This window comes from Balaenoptera physalus (genome assembly GCF_965194825.1).
Source record: "Balaenoptera physalus genome assembly, chromosome: 15".
In the NCBI taxonomy this organism is placed as follows: Eukaryota; Metazoa; Chordata; class Mammalia; order Artiodactyla; family Balaenopteridae; genus Balaenoptera; species Balaenoptera physalus.
Window position 1 is genome coordinate 46377548 of NC_138894.1, and position 21538 is coordinate 46399085.

Here is a 21538-nt window from a genome sequence, read left to right on the forward strand (position 1 = left end):
TCCTCTAGAGAGAGAGAGAGAAGTGGTTTTGTTAATAACACTTTTCCCTTAATGATTAGCTGAAGAAAAAGTTGGATTCATACTTTATACTATATCCAAAAATAAACTCCAATTATATTACATGTAAATGGTAAAACTATAACACTGATAGAACAAGACCTAAAAAATACAAACAACTGGGGGCAAAATTTAAAATGTCTATTCCAGGAAGGACACCAAAGACAAGAATTAATAAATGACAAGCCTAAGTTATTTCCAATGCCTGAACCTGACAAGGAAACATTATTTAGACTATATAAAGAATTTCTTGTACTATAATCAGCAAGAAAGAGAAAAGTCTAATAGAAAAATGGGCAAATTATACGTATAGGCAATCCATAGCCTGGAAAACCAGAATTACTAAAAAGCATATGCTTAGACTTATTAGTAATCAGATAATGCAGATTAAACAAAATACAATTTCATACATTATCAGATTAACAACAATCAGAAAATATCAAGTACTGCTGAAGATGCAGAGAAAATGAAATCCTCATGTCTTGCTGGTGTAAGTGCAAATTGGTACAACCATTTCCGAGAACAATCCAGCATTACTAACTGAAATTAAATATGCATATACTCAAAACCCCAGCCATTCTACTCTAGGACATATATACCAAAGAAACTACAGGGCAGGGTCATAGGAAGAAATGTACAAGTTTGTAGAAGTGGGAACAGCTGGAAATAACCTAAATATCTATGACTAGAGGAAAAGATAAGCTATGGTATGTGAATACAATAGAATAATATGCAGCATGCTATATACAGTAACATGAATAGATCTTAAAAACCTAGTATTTTATAAAAGTTAGAAGCAAAATTAAATTTATATCATATCATTTATATAAAATTTAAGTTATACAAAATAAATGTTATTATATAGTTTTTCAAAGAAATATATCAAAAATTTGGGAGATGGCTTGGAAGGATAAACATTAAATATAGTAGAGAGTGGGGAGTATGGAATTGCAGGCAGGAGATGAAGAAAAACTATTAAGGTAAAATGAAGCAGAACAAAAGTGTAGGTTTTCTAGACCAATGATACTGCTGTCATTAATAAAGAGTATAATCAATGATTGAGTCAATGCTGAGCACATGAAATCCTTAAAAAAAGAAACGATTTATATGAGGAGAGAAACACAGTTAGACTAAAACATTTCTTCATTAAATGTGAAGAACTATCCATAGGGCATAATATAGTAAGTACCCCATAGGATTCGTGAGTTAGCTGTCTTTAAAAGAAACAGTTCATTCTCCCAAATAAGATAAGCTAAATAAAAACAACATATAATATGAAAGGACACTTAAAGGCAATGCTTAAAAAACAAAATTTCTTTGTGTTGAACAAATATTTCACTGCATTTTTCTAGGCTGTTCTGGTATTCAGCAAAATAATTTAAAATTACATTTTGGGCAAAGTTATAAGTAAAAGTAAACTAATTTTAATTTTTAATTATGTGTGAATCTGAAATTTTAGAATGATATAAATACCTTGTGACATTTTAACAGGATATAAGAAATTTAAATATACATGGAAAAAATTACAAATAAGTAGTTGCCATAATCTCTTACTTTTGACTGTGCTTCATATTTTTAAAAAAGTACTCTCATGTGAGGCAGATGTAGTAGCTATCTCCAATGTTATCAATGAGGAAACTGAAAAATAATCTTACAGTAAGTAAGTAGTGGTGTCCAGACTAGAATCTAGGTCTCCCAAAACCTACATTTGAGGCCTTATTTTTATTTAACTCACCTTCTAGATAATTTTTTTATAAATGTAAATTTAATATTTTCTTTAAATCACAAGGAAATAGAGCAGACACATTGGTTTGCAGTAGTTAATATACACAATGATATGAAGAAAAATACAAAGACTTTTACATTAATTGCAATCTTGCAAAAAGAGTTAACAGTTTGTCTTCAAAAAATGTCAATGAAGTTTAATATATTTTTATTTGTCCAGTAAAAGTAACTTCACAATCTATTAAAAATAAAATTTTAACTGCATTTAATATCATTCTTTTTTATACTAAAGAAAGCACAAGATAAAGGACAGCAGTATTCAAGTAAATATATAATTATGACACACTGATAGACTAAATCAAGTACCTAAATGAAATGTTAAAACATGAAAATTTATAGTCCTCTTACCTTTTCCTTTCTACACTGATAAACTACAATCAGAAAAGAATTTTAAATGAAACCTGTTTTCTTGTTGTAACGTGTGATTTATTATTTTATTTAATTGAAAGTGTTTTAGTTTCAGTTAGTAATTTCTGTAAAGCAGCAGTCCTTAAATAAGTTTCTAAAAATAACAATATTGGAGCCTTAAACTTTACATTTAGTCATCTAAAAAAGGTTACAAAATTTCTCTGCTTATTCTAGTCCTAAATTCCTTTTCTAGATTCTTAATAGAAAAGGAATTTTCAGACACAAATCGTTACCAGTCAGATAATATACATTGCAATTTAGCATTCTTAACCAAAAACAAACAAACAAAACAAAACCAAAAACACCTTAAGAAAAGTCAATTTTTTTTTTTTTTTTGGTCATGCCATGCAGGCATGTGGGATCTTAGTTCCCCAACCACCAGGGATGGAACCCGTGCTCCCTGCATTGGAAGCTCGGAGTCTTAACCACTGGACCACCAGGGATGTCCCAAGTCACATTATTTTTGTCATTCATTCTGTACTATACTCTTCTCCCTATACATCTTTAATAGCAATCACAAGTACTATCTTAAAGACCCACCTTTTCTAATCTAAATAGCGCCGACTCAACATTTCACCTCTACTTCACTTCTAGTATTCAATTTAGATGTCTCAACGCCAAATTTAATAATTTATCAAAAATTGTTTCAATAACAAAATTTCCATAAATTACTTTCTAACAAACAAAGCAGAACCTCTAATTGTAGAACACAAATGGAAAATAATATATAAGTAACTTTATCTCCTTAACTTGAAGGTTTGAAGAACCGGATGTTAGAAAAATATGCCTAAGATAAACAGATTTTACTATCTTATTACTTTTTCTGCACGGGATCAACATTTGTATTTTAAATGATATATTACTTATTATATTGTCTCAAAAGAGAGATTCCTAAGAAGCCTTTAGTAAAATTCTATGTTGCTTATACACATACTTGGTTCCTAATGTTTTAGTTTGAACTGTTCTAGAATTACTTACTTGTTGAACATAAAGACTGTAAGAAGAAAGATAAAAATACTAAATCAAAATCTTTATCAAATAATTCCAAGTTTTCAACAATATATGTAAATGTATTCTTGTACCCTGTATTCCTGATAGTATTATTTTTGTAGTATGATCACAGCAAGTACATGAATTTTCCAGTTTTGTGGGGAAATATTCAGTGTTCTGAAATTCAGCTAGATTTAAAATCATTATTAAACAAAAAACAAGTCAAATAGCACTATCATATTCTAAATGGCAATTCAGCATTGTATTTATAGTCTCAGTAGTAAAAACCAAACCTAAAAGAAATGTGTACCCAATATGACACACTCTCAATGTTTAAAGAACAGCCTGAATGTGGAATTTTAAAAAGTTAATTATATTAGGTAGAAGCAGAGAATCTATGAAAAGATTTAAAATCGCTGCTGCTAGAACTGAGTTGGAAACTCAAAGGACTTGAGTCTTGGCTGGAGGAAAACAAAGTAAATCTTTCATACATGTATTCTGATTCACCCAGGATGAAAACTAATCATACTGTAAAGGGATATGATCCTCTGAAGAAATGGAAATAATCTGTAAGAAAGATAAATTATAGCCTCTTTATTAGCAGGGAAAACTATTAGGGCTCTATGTCACCCTGGAACCATTTCCTTCACAATGCTTCTAGTGACTTTTCCAAGATAAATTTTTTAAAAATACAATAAAAGATAAAAGTATCAATTGTCGGTGGGTGAAAACATATTACTACTGCCTAAAGCAAACCCAATACCGGATGTAATGCACATCAGAAAATTTTTATTATTCTGTTTAATTAAAGTTGTAGAAAAATTAGCCTTTTTGCCTGTTCTGATATTTATATGTTGTCACTCAACTTCTGAGGATTCCAAGTCAATTAATCTAGAATTTTAAAATGCATTAGTGATCCCTACTGCAGCAAACTGTGTATTCTATAGTTCATGAATCTTATTCTTTCAATAAACACAGGGTTTTAAATAAGATGAAAATGATAGTCTCCATAATCTTAAAATCTAGGCAAAACAAATATCCTCACGGTCCAGTAACAACTCATAAAATGTAACCAGGTCACTAGACCAACATACTAGTGTACAACTTTAATAATTTCTAGCAGCAAAACATCTGGAATAGCCATTAACAAATGTTTTCACTGGATTGAAGATTAATTTCTTTGTAAGAAGAAATTTTTTAAAAGTACTCTGAAGTATAGTTCAGCTGCAGGTAAACATGAAAGTTATCAAAGATCTTGTTTATCTCCATTTTTCCCAGTGGAATCAAGTGCAACTGGAACCTTATTACTTTCAACAAAAACAGATTCAAAGGCAGCTTCCTGTTCATCCAAAGAATCAGCAGCCGTTGCTCCTTTCATTAGTGTTGTGTTGGTAAAAGACTGTTGCTGTTTGGAAATTTTACTGGATTCCACTGTTTTTCTACCTCTTCTTTTACCAAGAATTTTGACATAATTAGCAGGTATAAGTCCTGTTGTTTGACCATCAAGACTGGCCAGAAGCCAACCACGCACTCTGGGTTGCTGTTCTGATGGAAGAAAAGACAGCCTTGTAATTATCACATACTTTGAGGGTCCAATAGAATATTGATAATAAAATGTTAAGTAAAATCTCTGTTACACTTACATAATAAAGTACATAAACAAATAGTGTACATGAATATTCAAAAAATCAAGATGAGTAGGTTTAATTTAGGATCCCTTCTTATAACTTACACTTTTAATTTTATATTTACTAAATATTTTTTCAGCCTTGAAGAACATGAAGTTTACATCAGTTGGTGCATTCATAGAGTAAAAAGATTCAGTTCTATCAAAAGATGAAAACTAACATCAATGTCTTTCATATTTTAAATTGAAATTTAAGGAATGAATATCTCATTACTTCTCAATAGGATAAGTTAGGGGTAAGTATAGAAAATATATACATTTACGTAAGGCAGCTTTCTTTATATACTTTTGGCTGAAATGTAAAATTCATTCTATATGATTGTGATGTATAATCCTGAAGGACAGTGAATGTTAATTTTAATCCAAGGTGGGCAAAAATTGAAGACCTCAGTTACCTATAGCTACATAACAAAAAGTTAAAGGCAATACTCTAAGCTTAAAGTAGGAAGGATTATTTAAATATTCAATTTTGTACTTTGATATTCTCCCACCTATTTTATCCATGTCTTTAAAAACCTGTTTAACTGTTAAGTTTTAGTTCAACACTATAATTTAGGCACAATATGACATTTTCATGTTTAATACTACTCTATAATTAAAAAAAAAAGTTAAATTAACTATGTTTGTGACTGATTTTGTTCTAAATGCCCACACACAGTTTACTTGAGCAATGGAGGAAAGCAACGAAGCAAAGCCAAAGTGTTAAAAGGCACTATTAGTTGAAGAATAATCTGAGATATAAAATTTTTCTGGAATATTATAATTTAGTTGAAAGAAACAACATTTGATCTTTATTCTTTAATTAGATTTATTAAAACTAATTATCTGTATTTTCCTCTAACAATAAATCTTAAAAAGAAATAATTCTTTTGAAATCTAAAATAGTAAGTTACTATTTTCACTAGAAGAGAAACATGAATATAATACCTAAAAGCCAGGATTTTTGAAAAGTTACATTTTATTTTATTATTTATTATTTAAAAATTTTTCTTGGAAGCCTAGGTTTTGTGTGTGAAGAGATGAGGCAGAGATTTAGCAAATTTGATCCAAAATTTTCTATTATTTATACATTAAACTAATGATTTGAACATTGGAGGTATTTTTCCCTTATGTAAACAGTGACTAACGCCAATAAAAGGTTAAAGTTTCCATTAATAGATCACATGGAAATCAGCCAAAGTGGTTAAAAATACAGGTTCTGAAGTCAGATAAACCTAGGTTTATAGTCCAGCTCCAACACACTGGACAATTTACTCATTCCGAATCTTGCTTTCCTCATGTGTAAACCAGGAACAGGATAATAACAGTACTCACTTTACAGCATTATTATAAGGTTTAAATGAAATATGTAAAGTACAGTGCCTAGTACATTGTTTTTTTCTTTGTTTTGGCCGCCCCATGGCTTGTGGGATCTTAGTTCCCCAACCAGGGATTGAACCTGGGCCCTTGGCAGTGAGAGCGTGCAGTCCTAACCACTGAACCACCAGGGAATTCCCCCTAGTACATATTAAGCAGTCTATAAATGGCAGCTGTTATTATTGTTACTAGTATCTTTATCAACAAAATGTGACTTTTCGTAGCAAACCTGAATCCCCACAAATACACAAAAAATCTTTTTTTTGTAAATCCACAAAAATTCTGATCATTACTGGGGAAAGGTGGAGGAAAAGGCCATTTTGTCTGGAGCCATTAAAAACTATTAGTGACCTCGTCTGAAAATTAACCTGAATGCCTATAAATTTCTTGCTGAGGTTCTTTAATACGTCATGACAGTAATTCCTAAATGTTCATATTGAAGTTTCTAAAGTAAACATTATTCAAGCAAAAAAGAAAGCAATACTAGTCCCAGCAATAAAAGACCAATAGGGATGCTTAGATGATGCTAGACAATTACTTTGGTTTATTAGATTTGTTACACTTAGCGCTTACCTCATGTTTTGGGGTGGTGATTAAAAGTGTTTTGAGTTTAGAAGAGATTATATAAACAAAATCTTTCCTTATCTCAGTGAAATATTATTGGAACAACTCTGATGGGACATTTTTCTCCCACTCCCCCAGATTTAGAAGGTCTACATTGACAAAGAGAAATCCTAGTAACTACTTCTGAGTTAACTAACAGTGACCAAGATCCTTTAATGCAGTCTTTAATATTACATTTACAAATTCTAAAAATGCACAGATAATTCCAATTTATTCATGTTTTGTTACCTTTGAGAGCTAAGTTTAGCATATCACCAGCACGGAAAGAAATTTCTTCTTCGGATACAGCAACAAAATCATATTCTGCTCTAGCAACTACATGGTCATCCTCACCACTTGCCCAGTTGGTATTGTCTATAAACCAAATTAAGAATTAAGATTAGGTTAGTAACACTTAAAAAAAAAGAAAAAAGATATTTCAGTGGCTATGTTTTGCAAACTGTATAAACTTATTTGCCAAGAGAAAAGTTCCCCCCAAAGTAAATTCCACAATTAACACTATGTAAAATCAACAATATGTTCATTACGATACCTATTATAAACTTTTTCCTATTCTTTAAGCTCCAAATTCTAGTTCCCTTAAAGCCAGGGGTCAGCAATTATTTTGTAGAGTAAAAAAGATTTTTGATAGTAAATATTTTAGGCTTTGCAGGCCATGAGGCAAAATTGAACATGTTGTATAGTTTCTTATATAAAGAGAGAAAAAATTTTTCCATAAATTTTATGAAAAATTCAAAATGTAACAATTGAATTCTTTTTTTGTAATATAGGTCTACTACAAAGAACGGAATCTTTTTGGGATAGGATAATATTTCACTTAATTTGGGGTTCAAAGGTAGTGTTTTTTATCATCAATATCAATTGCAAATATTCATCTGTTAACGTTAATTTGTAATGAGATTTGAGGTATTTCATTTTGAAAATGTTTTTTCACATAGATATGTATTGCCAAATTCTGATATCAATACATTGAACATGTGGTTTTAATTGAGCATATTCATCCTAAGAAGATGAATAGAGTAGAATTCTGTTAAATTCCTTCGATATTAACCTTTTAACATGTCCTTACATTAGATACTAATCACTTCCAAATGAAGATTAAATGGAAACTCCTCAACGGCAGTTAAATGGATTTTGAAATATGGACATTTCCTTCGCACTTGCATGGAGGTCCAAAAACACTTCTGAATTGTAGTTTGAGCTTGAAAAGTGTATCTGCTGCAAATTTATGTGGGAAGGGAAATCTCGTTTCTTTAACTTTTGACAACCTGGGTGGGGAGTGTATAAAGCAGTGTGACATTACTTGCGAGTCAAACAATATTAGTTGTTGTCAAAATAACTTCACTCCAATGTAAGTTTCACAATATAACTGCTATTCTGCCTTATAGTTTTAGGTTGAATTCATTAAGAAGATTACCAAATCTGCAGCAAAAGCTGATTTCCAAAGCCATTAGGCATTTTCTAAGAGTGGCTGATGGTGGTTCTTGTTTTTCAGAAAAATTTCAGTCTTGGCCTTGATCCCTCAAAAAGAGTAATAAAACTTAACCACTGACTGCTCAGCCATCTAACTGCTGTGTGGTAGGGCAAGTCAGGATCTTCAGCTTCTACTTCTGACAAAAATTCACAGAACTGACAATAGTTATGTCCACAAGGGTGACTGAAGTTCACCTTTGACATTACTAATTCAGTAACACATGATAAATTCAAATATTTTCTGCAATGTACCTGCTGATGAAGAATACAATGAATAACTATAGGCTTTAAAAACCTTATATTTTCAAAACTGTAAATTTTGTCCAACTAAGCCTTTTTCTGTTCCACACAAATTTTTACCACCATCAGTCACAACACATCTTTGCAGATGAGTGTTTTTTCCGAATTCTTTGAAAATATTCTTGTCTGTAGTTGTTCCATGCAGACTATTCAGAGGCTACATCTTCAGCCACTTCAAATTCAACATTGACTCTTCCAATAAACCACTGAGCAGTAACAGTATCTATTGGGTCATCATGAGCCAAGTAAATCCATTTGAACTCATCTGCCTTGTTTTAAAATGACTATTAAAATGATGTTGTTTCAAATACTCTTCAAGAAACTGTTCTCCCTGAAAGGTTAACAGTCTTAAACAAGTTTACTTTCTCTGACACATTTCCTTGGCTGTTGCAATAACCACTGGTAAACAGATTTCCTTGCTAATCTGACAAATGAGCCTCTCAGAAACTTATTTTGGTTGCAGGCTTATTTTTTCTTCTTTTGCTTATTTATTTGTTTATGGCTGAGTTGAGTCTTCGTTGCTGCATGCGTGCTTTCTCTAGTTGAGGCGAGCAGGGGCTACTCTTTGTTGCAGTGCACAGGCTACTCATTGTGGTGGCTGCTCTTGTTGTGGAGCACAGGCTCTGGGCGCGTGGGCTTCAGTAGTTGTGGCACACGGGCTCAGTCGTTGTGGCTCGCAGGCTCTAGAGCGCAGGCTCAGTAGTTGGGGCACACAGGCTTAGTTGCTCTGTGGCATGTGGGATCTTCATGGACCAGGGCTTGAACCCATGTCCCCTGCATTGGCAGGCGGATTCTCAACCACTGTGCCACCAGGGAAGCCCTGTTCCGTTTTTAAAACAAATTATGATGGGCGATGAAAAGTGGATACTGTATAATAATGTGGAACGAAAGAGATCGTGGGGCATGTGAAATTAACCACCACCAACCACACCAAAGGCCGGTCTTCATCCAAAGAAGGTGATGTTGGGACCTCTCTGGTGGCGCGGTGGTTAAGACTCCACGCTCCCAATGCAGGGGGCCCGGGTTTGATCCCTGGTCAGGGAACTAGATCCCACATGCATGCCACAACTAAGAGTTCACATGCCACAACTAAGGACCCCATGTGCTGCAACTAAGGGGTGGGTGAGCTGCAACTAAGACCCGGTGCAACCAAATAAAAATAAATAAGTAAATAGATATTAAAAAAAGAAGAAAAAAAAAAGAAAGTGATGTTGTGCATAAGGTGGGATTGGAAGGGAGTCTTCTATTATGAGCTCCTTCCGGAAAACCAAACGATTAATTCCAACAAGTACTGCTCCCAATTAGACCAACTGAAAGCAGCACTCTATGAAAATCGTCCGGAATTAGTCAATAGAAAACACATAATCATCCATCAGGATAACGCAAGACCACATGTTTCTTTGATGACCAGGCAAAAGCTGTTAGAGCTTGGCTGGGAAGTTCTGATTTATCCATGGTATTCACCAGACATGGCACCTTCATTCAGATTTCCATTTATTTCAGTCTTTACAAAACTCTCTTAATGGAAAAAATTTCAATTCCCTGGCAGACTCTAAAAGGCACCTGGAACAGTTCTTTGCTCAAAAAGATAAAAAGTTTTGGGAAGATGGAATTATGAAGTTGCCTGAAAAATGGCAGAAGGTAGTGGAACAAAATGGTGAATATGTTGTTCAAGAAAGTTCTTAGTGAAAATGAAAAATGTGTCTTTTATTTTTACTTAAAAACCAAAGGATGACTTCCCTGGTGGCACAATGGTTGAGAATCCGCCTGCCAATGCAGGGGACACAGGCTCAAGCCCTGGTCCGGGAAGATCCCACATGCCGCGGAGCAACTAAGCCCGTGTGCCACAACTACTGAGCCTGTGCTCTAGAGCCTGCGAGCCACAACTACTGAGCCCGTGTGCCACAACTACTGAAGCCCATGCACCTAGAGCCTGTGCTCCTCAGTGAGAAGCCACCGCAGTGAGAAGCACGTGCACCACAACGAAGAGTAGCCTCCGCTCATCGCAACTAGAGAAAGCCTGCACGCAGCAACAAAGACCCAATGCGGCCAAAAATAAATAAAATTTAAAAAAACACAACAAAAACCAAAGGAACTTTTTGGCCAACACAATATATTGTAATCCTTTAACATAGCTATGTTGTCTCTGCATAATAAATGTAATAATGGTTTACCACCTAATTCAGTAACAAAATAATCCAGACTATACTGTGCCTTAAAAGTGTGACCTTCGGGCTTCCCTGGTGGCGCAGTGGTTGAGAATCTGCCTGCCAATGCAGGGGACATGGGTTCGAGCCCTGGTCTGGGAAGATCCCACATGCCGCGGAGCATCTAGGCCCGTGAGCCACAATTGCTGAGCCTGTGCGTCTGGAGCCTGTGCGCCGCAAGAAGAGAGGCCGCGACAGTGAGAGGCCCGCGCACCGCGATGAAGAGTGGCCCCCGCTCGCCGTAACTAGAGAAAGCCCTAGCACAGAAACGAAGACCCAACACAGCCATGAATAAATAAATAAATAAATAAATAAAATTAAAAAAAAAAAATTAAAAAAAAAAAAGTGTGACCTTCAAAGTCCACTTCACTCTTCTTTTCTTGTGTGGCATGTATGTACTCATAATAAAAATATATATTGCAGTATAACAATACATGTGGCACTCAACACATTGCCAAATTATGTTACTGACATCTGCAGCGTGCAGAACAAGTGCAAAGCAATGAGAGTGCCAACATAGATAGGATCTCTATGTTACAAACTCCTCAACTCTGGTCTTTCAGTACAAAAGTAGCCATAACAATACATACATGAATGAATGTGGCTGTGTTCTAATAAAACTTTACTAATGGACACAGATATTTGAATTACATATAATTTTAACATGTCACAAATAGTATTCTATTGGATTTTATTGTAAAAACCATTCTTAGTTTGTGGGCTGTACAAAGACAGGAGCAAGGCAGATCTTGCTGACAGGCTATAATTTGCTGACCCCTGTTCTAAGCAGCTAAGAAGTCATAGGGCCTAAGCTTCCTCAGTTCCACTTTTCCTCAAAAATGTCTTAGTATCATTACCCATTGTTCCCTCTTTGGCCTCAGATAAAAAAATCGCCCCTCCTTTTCACCTGCCTTCGATCGTATCTTCTCCCACCTCTTACAGGAGGCTTCATCTTTTGACTCCTGTTTCTCCCTCCTCAACAATCAATCCTTCTCTACAGACTCCTTTCTTTCAGCCTAAAAACATTCCCAGATTTCACTTCATAAAAGACAAAGCACAACAAAAAAACTGAAAACTACCACATCAACTTGCTCTTACCCAAGCAGGCTGTTGATTTTTCTTCCTCCATTCATTGTTAATCTTTTCTTTTTTCACACCTTCTGATTTTATATACCATTTATACTCCTCCATGGTTTCTGTCTCCTCCACTTTACTAAAATTGCTTGCTGGAGCTGATGACCTCTAATTGCCAAATCTGATGATCCTTTGTCAATTCTCGATCTTATCTTACTACAGCATCTGACACCAGGCATCATCCTTCTCCCCCTTCTTGAAATTTCCTCCTTTCACCTTCACTTCTATAACACAGGATTAACACAGTTCTATTTCCGCTCTTCCTGGTTTCCATCTTAGTCCCTCTTTTCTCTCTACCACTGTAATATCATCCACTAACACTATTTCAACTCTCACTTTTATGTGGATGACTCTTAAATATTTCATTTTTCACCTCTTTCCTAAGAGCCTTTCCTGCCTTTTAAACTGCTTTCTAAAACTTTCTCAAGTTCCATTTGAATGTACCACTGGCACAACCAAACTCAATATAGCTCTAATGAAATGAATGATAATCATTCACAAACCAGTTGTTCCATGTGATTTCTCTGTATTTATTTTATTGACTTTACCTTCAAATAAATATCCATAATGTGACCCACCTCAGAACCTGCATCACTGCGACCCAGAGCCAAGCCACCATCATTTCCCACTTGAATTACTATTAATGGCCTCTTGATTCTCCAGACTGGTCTCTTTGGCCCTCGCTCTACCTAAAAACCGTTCTCAGGAAAAAGATTTTTTTTTTAAACCTAAGTCAAATCATATCACTCCTTTGCTCAAAATTCTGCCATGACTTCGCATTTCAGAATAAAAGCCAAAGTTCTTAAAAATTTCTACAAGGCTTATACCATCTACACACTGTACTCTTCCCTCCTTCATCTCCTGGTACTCTGACTTTGCTCCATTCGTACTGGCCTCCTGTCGTTCATGTGACATGCCAGGCACACTGCCACTTAAATAACTTTGCAGTTCTGCTGTTCCCTATGCCTCCAGCAGTTCCCTCATACAGCTTACCCCCTTTATCTCCTTCAGAGAGGCCTTCCCTGTGTGTAGCTCTGTAACCCCATTTCCTACCACTGGCACTCTGCAACACTCTTCCCTGCTTTATTTTTTTCCTATGGCACTTATTACCTTGTGACTTACTATATATTTGACTTACTTGTTTATTGCTGTCTCTACCCACTAGTCACAAGGGCAGGAATTGTTAAAATCTGTTTTACTCACTGCTATATCCCTAGATCCTAGAACTGTGTCTGGTATGTAGTAGGCACTCAACAAATATTTGTTAACAAATAAAACATTATCCCTCTCATAACTCAATTTTAAAGGTCTAGGGCATTTCAATTCCTCCTTTCCCTTTATGTACTCCATCTAGCTAGTAACTAAATCTGTTACATCTATTATATCTTTGCTGCTTTTCACATACCCTAGTTCAGGTCTTCATTATTTCTCAACCATTCAAATGCAAAAGCATCATAAGTGATGTCCCTAAATTAATAAATATTTATTAAGCACCTTTGATATGCCGGTCAGGTTGTTAGCTTTTGGGAATACAATGGTAAATATAACCCAAAATTGTTTATTACTCTTACCATCCAATTTCAACCTGTGTTAACCTGCACTGACCTATTTTAAACACTTAAGACAGACTGACCTCTTTATAGCACTGTTTATATGTATGTCACAAGCCTGCTTTAAAAAACAAAAACAAAAGCAGACAACCAAAAAACCATCCTTTCCTTACTAAAAGAAGATTAAGTCTTGTCATGGTAATTAAGATCTTCCATTATTAGGCTCCACTCTAATTTCTCAGCCTTACTTCTTAATATCTTTCTATTCAATACTACAGGACAGCTGATGAACAAATCTCATATTTTCTACCTATATACTTTTGTTCAAACTACTCCATCTGCTTCAGTCTTTTTTGTTTTTCCATGTAACTGATGGAATGTTACCTATCTTTCGAAAATCTAACTTAGATGTTACTTCTTTCTGGATACGAATAGTCAAAAAATGTCAGCTTTACTTCTGAACTGAGATAATACTCTGTACCAGCTGACAGACTAGAGGCTTAACAGTCAAATATGCCTGGTTTTGTTTCTGGTTCTGGCTTATTAAAGATGTGACCTTGAGCAAGAGACTTCTCTGAACCTCAGTTTTATCACTTGTAAAATGAGGATAATTTCTCTTAGGATGGTTGTAAGAATTAAATGAGTAAAATACATGAAATACTTAGCACAGTGTCTTGTATATAAAAAAGGCTCAATAAGAAGGAAGAAGAACTACAGTTGTGCAGCCTGTGAAACAAAAACCACATTCACAGAAAGATAGACAAGATGAAAAGGCAGACGGCTATGTACCAGATGAAGGAACAAGATAAAACCCCAGAAAAACGACTACATGAAGTTGAGATAGGCAACCTTCCAGAAAAAGAATTCAGAATAACGATAGTGAAGATGATCCAGGACCCTGGAAAAAGAATGGAGGCAAAGATCAAGAAGATGCAAGAAATGTTTAACAAAGATCTAGAAGAATTAACGAACAAACAAACAGAGATGAACAACACAATAACTGAAATGAAAAATACACCAGAAGGAATCAAGAGCAGAATAACTGAGGCAGAAGAACAGATAAGTGCCAGGAAGACAGAATGGTGGAATTCACTGCTGCAGAACAGAATAAAGAAATAAGAATGAAAAGAAATGAAGACAGCCTAAGAGACCTCTGGGACAATATTAAACACAACAACATTTGCATTATAGGGGTCCCGGAAGGAGAAGAGAGAGAGAAAGGACCCGAGAAAATATTTGAAGAGATTATAATCAAAAACTTCCCTAACATGGGAAAGGAAATAGCCACCCAAGTCCAGGAAGCACAGAGAGTCCCATACAGGATAAAACCAAGGAGAAACACGCTGAGACACATAGTAATCAAACTGGCAAAAATTAAAGAGAAAGAAAAATTATTGAAAGCAGCAAGGGAAAAATGACAAATAACATACAAGGGAACTCCCATAAGGGTAACAGCTGATTTCTCAGCAGAAACTCTACAAGCCAGAAGGAAGTGGCATGATATACTTAAAGTGATGAAAGGGAAAAAACTAAAACCAAGATTACTCTACCCGGCAAGGATCTCATTCAGATTCGATGGAGAAATCAAAAGCTTTACAGACAAGCAAAAGCTAAGAGAATTCAGCACCACCAAACCAGCTCTACAACAAATGCTAAAGGAACTTCTCTAAGTGGGAAACACAAGAGAAGAAAAGGACCGACAAAAACAAACCCAAAACAATTAAGAAAGTGGTAATAAGAACATACATATCGATAATTACCTTAAACGTGAATGGATTAAATGCTCCAACCAAAAGACACAGGCTTGTTGAATGGATACAAAAACAAGACCCATATATATGCTGTCTACAGGAGACCCACTTCAGACCTAGGGGCACATTCAGACTGAAAGTGAGGGGATGGAAAAAGATATTCCATGCAAATGGAAATCAAAAGAAAGCTGGAGTAGCAACACTCATATCAGATAAAATAGACTTTAAAATAAAGAATGTTACAAGAGACAAGGAAGGACACTACATAATGATCAAGGGATCAGTCCAAGAAAAAGATATAACAATTATAAATATATATGCATCCAACATAGGAGCACCTCAATACATAAGGCAACTGCTTACAGCTATAAAAGAGGAAATCGACAGTAACACAATAAGAGTGGGGGACTTTAACACCTCATTTACACCAAATGGACAGATCATCCAAACAGAAAATTAATAAGGAAACCCAAGTTTTAAATGACACAATAGACCAGATAGATTTAACTGATATTTATAGGACATTCCATCCAAAAACCGCAGATTACACTTTCTTCTCAAGTGCATACAGAACATTCTCAAGGATAGATCACATCTTGGGTCACAAATCAAGCCTCAGTAAATTTAAGAAAATTGAAATCGTATCAAGCATCTTATCTGACCACAACACTATGAGATTAGAAATCAATTACAGGGAAAAAAACGTAAGAAGCACAAACACATGGAGGCTAAACAATACATTACTAAATAAACAAGAGATCACTGAAGAAATCAAAAAATACCTAGAGACAAATGACAATGAAAACACAACAATCCAAAACCTATGGGATGCAGCAAAAGCAGTTCTAAGAGGGAAGTTTATAGCTATACAAGTCTACCTCAAGAAACAAGAAAAATCTCAAATAAACAACCTAACATTACACCTAAAGGAATGAGAGAAAGAAGAACAGACAAAACCCAAAGTTAGCAGAAGGAAAGAAATCATAAAGATCAGAGCAGAAGTAAATGAAATAGAAACAAAGAAAACAATAGCAAAGATCAATAAAACTAAAAGCTGGTTCTTTGAGAAGATAAACGAAATTGATAAACCATTAGCCAGACTCATCAAGAAAAAGAGGGAGAGGACTCAAATCAATAAAATTAGAACTGGGCTTCCCTGGTGGCAAAGTGGTTGAGAATCTGCCTGCCAATGCAGGGGACACAGGTTCGAGCCCTGGTCTGGGAAGATCCCACATGCCGTGGAGCAACTAGGCCCGTGAGCCACAATTACTGAGCCTGCGCATCTGGAGCTTGTGCTCTGCAACAAGAGAGGCCGCGACAGTGAGAGGCCCGCGCACCGCGATGAAGAGTGGCCCCCGCTCGCTGCAACGAGAGAAAGCCCTCGCACAGAAACGAAGACCCAACACAGCCAAAAATAAATAAATAAATAATTTAAAAAATAATAATAAAATAAAATAAAATTAGAAACGAAAGAGGAGAAATCACAACTGACATTGCAGAAATACAAAGGATTATAAGAGATTACTACCAGCAACTCTATGCCAATAAAATGGACAACCTGGAAGAAAATGGACAAATTCTTAGAAAGGTATAACCTTCCAAGACTGAACCAGGAAGAAATAGAAAATATGAACAGATCATTCACAAGTAATGAAATTGAAACTGTGATTAAAAATCTTCCAACAAACAAAAGTCCAGGACCAGATGGCTTCACAGGTGTATTCTATCAAACATTTAGAGAAGAGCTAACACCCATCCTTCTCAAACTCTTCCAAAAAATTGCAGAGGAAGGAACAGTCCCAAACTCATTCTATGAGGCCACCATCACCCTGATACCAAAATCAGACAAAGATACCACAAAAAAAGAAAATTACAGACCAATATCACTGATGAAGATAGATGCAAAAATCCTCAACAAAATACTAGCAAACAGAATCAAACAACACATTAAAAGGATCATACACCATGACCAAGTGGGATTTATCCCAGGGATGCAAGGATTCTTCAATATATGTAAATCAATCAATGCGATACACCATATTAACAAACTGAAGAAAAACCATATGATCATCTCAATAGATGCAGAAAAAGCTTCTGACAAAATTCAACACCCATTTATGATAAAAACTCTCCAGAAAGTGGGCATAGAGGGAACCTACCTCAACATAATAAAGGCCATTTATGACAAACCCACAGCAAACATCATTCTCAATGGTGAAAAACTGAAAGCATTTCCTCTAAGATCAGGAACAAGACAAAGATGTCCACTCTTGCCACTATTATTCAACATAGTTTTGGAAGTCCTAGCCACGGCAATCAGAGAAGAAAAAGAAAGAAACGGAACACAAATTGGAAAAGAAGAAGTAAAACTCTCACTGTTTGCAGATGACATGATGCTATACATAGAGAATCCTAAAGATGCCACCAGAAAACTACTAGAGCTAATCAATGAATTTGGTAAAGTTGCAGGATACAAAATTAATGAACAGAAATCTCTTGCATTCCTATACACTAATGATGAAAAATCTGAAAGAGAAGTTAAAGAAACACTCCCATTTACCATTGCAACAAAAAGAATAAAATACCTAGGAATAAACCTACCTAGGGAGACAAAAGACCTGTATGCAGAAAACTATAAGACACTGATGAAAGAAATTAAAGATGATACCAACAGATGGAGAGATATTCCATGTTCTTGGATTGGAAGAATCAATATTGTGAAAATGACTCTACTACCCAAAGCAATCTACAGATTCAATGCAATCCCTATCACATTACCAATGGCCTATTTTACAGAACTAGAACAAAAAGTCTTAAAATTTTTATGGAGACACAAAAGACCCCGAATAGCCAAAGCAATCTTGAGGGAAAAAAACGGAGCTGGAGGAATCAGACTCCCTGACTTCAGACTATACTACAAAGCTACAGTAATCAAGACAATATGGTACTGGCACAAAAACAGAAATATAGATCAATGGAACAGGATAGAAAGCCCAGAGATAAAGCCATGCACCTATGGTCAACTCATCTATGACAAAGGAGGCAAGGATATACAATGGAGAAAAGACAGTCTCTTCAATAAGTGGTGCTGGGAAAACTGGACAGCAACATGTAAAAGAATGAAATTAGAATACTCCCTAACACCGTACACAAAAATAAACTGAAAATGGATTAGAGACCTAAATGTAAGACCAGACACTATAAAACTCTTAGAGGAAAACATAGGAAGAACACTCTATGACATAAATCACAGCTAGATCTTATTTTAATACACCTCCTACAGTAATGGAAATAAAAACAAAAATAAACAAATGGGACCTAATGAAACTTCAAAGCTTTTGCAAAGCAAAGGAAACTACAAACAAGACGAGAAGACAACCCTCAGAATGGGAGAAAATATTTTCAAAGGAATCAACGGACAAAGGTTTAATCTCCAAAATATATAAACAGCTCATGCAACTCAGTATTAAAAAAAAAACCAACCTAATCAAAAAATGGGCAGAAGACCTAAATACACATTTCTCCAAAGAGGACATAGAGATGGCCAAGAGGCACATGAAAAGCTGCTCAACATCACTAACTATTAGAGAAATGCAAATCAAAACTACAATGAGGTATCACCTCACACCAGTTAGAATGGGCATCATCAGAAAATCTACAGGGGCTTCCCTGGTGGCGCAGTGGTTGAGAATCTGCCTGCTAATGCAGGGGACACGGGTTCGAGCCCTGGTCTGGGAAGATCCCACATGCCACGGAGCGACTAGGCCCATGAGCCACAATTGCTGAGCCTGTGCGTCTGGAGCCTGTGCTCCACAACAAGAGAGGCTGCGATAGTGAGAGGCCCGCGCACCGCGATGAAGAGTGGCCCCCACTTGCCACAACCAGAGAAAGCCCTCACACAGAAACGAAGACCCAACACAGCCACCCATAAATAAATAAATAAATAAACCAATAAACCAAGAAATAAACCAATAGATAATTAAACAAATAAATAAACAAAAAATAAAAAAAAGAAAAAAAGAAAATCTACAAACAACAAATGCTGGAGAGGGTGTGGAGAAAAGGGAACCCTCTTGTACTGTTGGTGGGAATGTAAATTGATACAGCCACTGTGGAGAACAGTATGGAAGTTCCTTTAAAAAAGTAAAAATAGAATTACCATATGACCCAGGAATCCCACTACTGGGCATATACCCGGAGAAAACCATAATTCAAAAAGACACATGCAGGGCTTCCCTGGTGGTGCAGTGGTTAAGAATCCGCCTGCCAATGCAGGGGACACGGGTTTGAGCCGTAGTCCGGGAAGATCCCACATGCCGTGGAGCAACTAAGCCTCGGCTCCACAACTACTGAGCCAGCATGCCACAACTATTGAAGCCCGTGTGCCTAGAGCCCATGCTCCGCAACAAGAGAAGGCACTGCCGTGAGAAGCCCATGCAGTGCAACGTAGAGTAGCAACAAAGACCCAATGCAGCTGAAAATAATAAGTAAATAAATTTATAAAAAAATAAATAAGTTAATTAAAAAAAAAAAAAGATACATGCACCCCAATGTTCATTGCTGTGCTATTTACAATAGCCAGGTCATGGAATCAACCTAAATGCCCATCGACGGATGAATGGATAAAGAAGATGTGGTACATATATGCAATGGAATATTACTCAGCCATAAAAAGGAACGAAATTGGGTCATTTGTAGAGACATGGATGAATCTAGAGACTGTCATACAGAGTGAAGTAAGTCAGAAAGAGAAAAACAAATATCGTATATTAACACATATATGTGGAACCTAGAAAAATGGTACAGATGAACCAGTCTGCAGGGCAGAAACTGAGTCACAGATGTAGAGAACAGACGTATGGACACCAAGGGGGTAAAGCAGCGGGGGGTGGGGGTGGGGGTGTGATGAATTGGGAGATTGGGATTGACATGTATACACTGATGTGTATAAAATGGATGAGTAATAAGAACCTGCTGTATAAAAAAATAATTAAAATAAAATTCATAAAAATAATTTTTAAAAAAGCTCAATAAGTCTTATGTTTCTCCCCAAGTGTCGTACTACTTACACTCTTTATGCCTCATTACAATTACCTATTTATGTGTCTCGCCCACCTCTCTCCCAGTAAGTTTTAGAAAGATAAAGGGATTATGCCCTATGTTATCTTTGTATCTTCCACAGCATCAAGTTCAGTGACTTGTGAACAGTAGTTAAGTAATGTGTGCTGTTAAACTGAACTAACAAAGAATAAATCAACAAGCCTGTTTTTGCTACATGTTCCTCTTCCAGTTTTGAAGTTCTTAACTGAAAATATAACTGGATCAAAATATTAAATACAAATGAATAAAGAAAGCTAATTTAATCTATTCTTGAAATTTGAGATTGTTATATGGTTTTTGAACCCATTCTATTACTCTTACCTGTTACTTCGTCACTGTGAGTAGACAGCAGTTTCCAGATGAGGTAAGGACCACCAAGGATAACAGCAAAGAACAAGAATATTGGCCAAGATTTTGCTGAGTTAGTTGCTCTGTCCTCAGCACCAAGGCAAGCCACAGTTCCTTCACTTTCTGCCCATAGGTCCTCATTCTCAGAGTCTCTTCTTAAACCTATCATCCATTGTAACCGTCTGTAAAGATACCTTATAGTCCTAACTAATGCAAAAGCTGAAAAAACCTTTGTGAAGTGTATTTTTAATCGGGAAAAGTGGTTTGCTACATCCAATACAGCCCTGAAACTGTTATAGACAGCTGAAAAGGTAGCATCCATCATCATGCTGACAGAGGCAAATGCATGCACAATACTTTCAATGGACTGAAATGCACCTCTGCTGCTTTCTTCAGCTTGCTGAACAAATCTACTAGGTGGAAGATCATCTATACGAAGGCGGTTATAGCCCAACCCATTATACCCATAACTATAAGGGCTATAGCTTCCATAAAATGAATTTCCATAGGCACCATATCCAGAAGAAAATGAACTGTAAGCAGGTCTGAAAGTGTTCACATTACTGCTTCCTGTCTGCTGAGATGGTCTTGGAAGAATAGGCGGTGGCACTCTGGTAAGTGTTGGTTGTCCAGGTCTTGTCAATAAAGTAGGACCCAAATCAGCAGATCTAAAACCAAAAAGGATTCAAAGTTGTAACTTAAGCACACAATAAATCCATTCAAAGTAACTATTAAACACTTTGTATATACCTAGTGTTATGACAGATC

The 21538-nt window shown here is 35.8% G+C and overlaps 1 protein-coding gene across 1 annotated transcript in view; it reads right to left on the reverse strand.

Annotated features, from left to right (window-relative positions):
• Positions 1-1800: 1800 nt before the first annotated feature.
• The window catches only part of PEX13 (peroxisomal biogenesis factor 13), a 37314-nt gene continuing 17576 nt past the window's right edge, over positions 1801-21538 (reverse strand). The window contains exons 2-4 of the mRNA XM_082426650.1: positions 20744-21438; positions 7136-7261; positions 1801-4785 (exon numbers count right to left, since the gene is read on the reverse strand). Coding sequence (XP_082282776.1) covers positions 4487-4785; positions 7136-7261; positions 20744-21438 — 1120 coding nt within the window. The 3' untranslated portion in view covers positions 1801-4486. The remainder of the gene's footprint in view (positions 4786-7135; positions 7262-20743; positions 21439-21538) is intronic.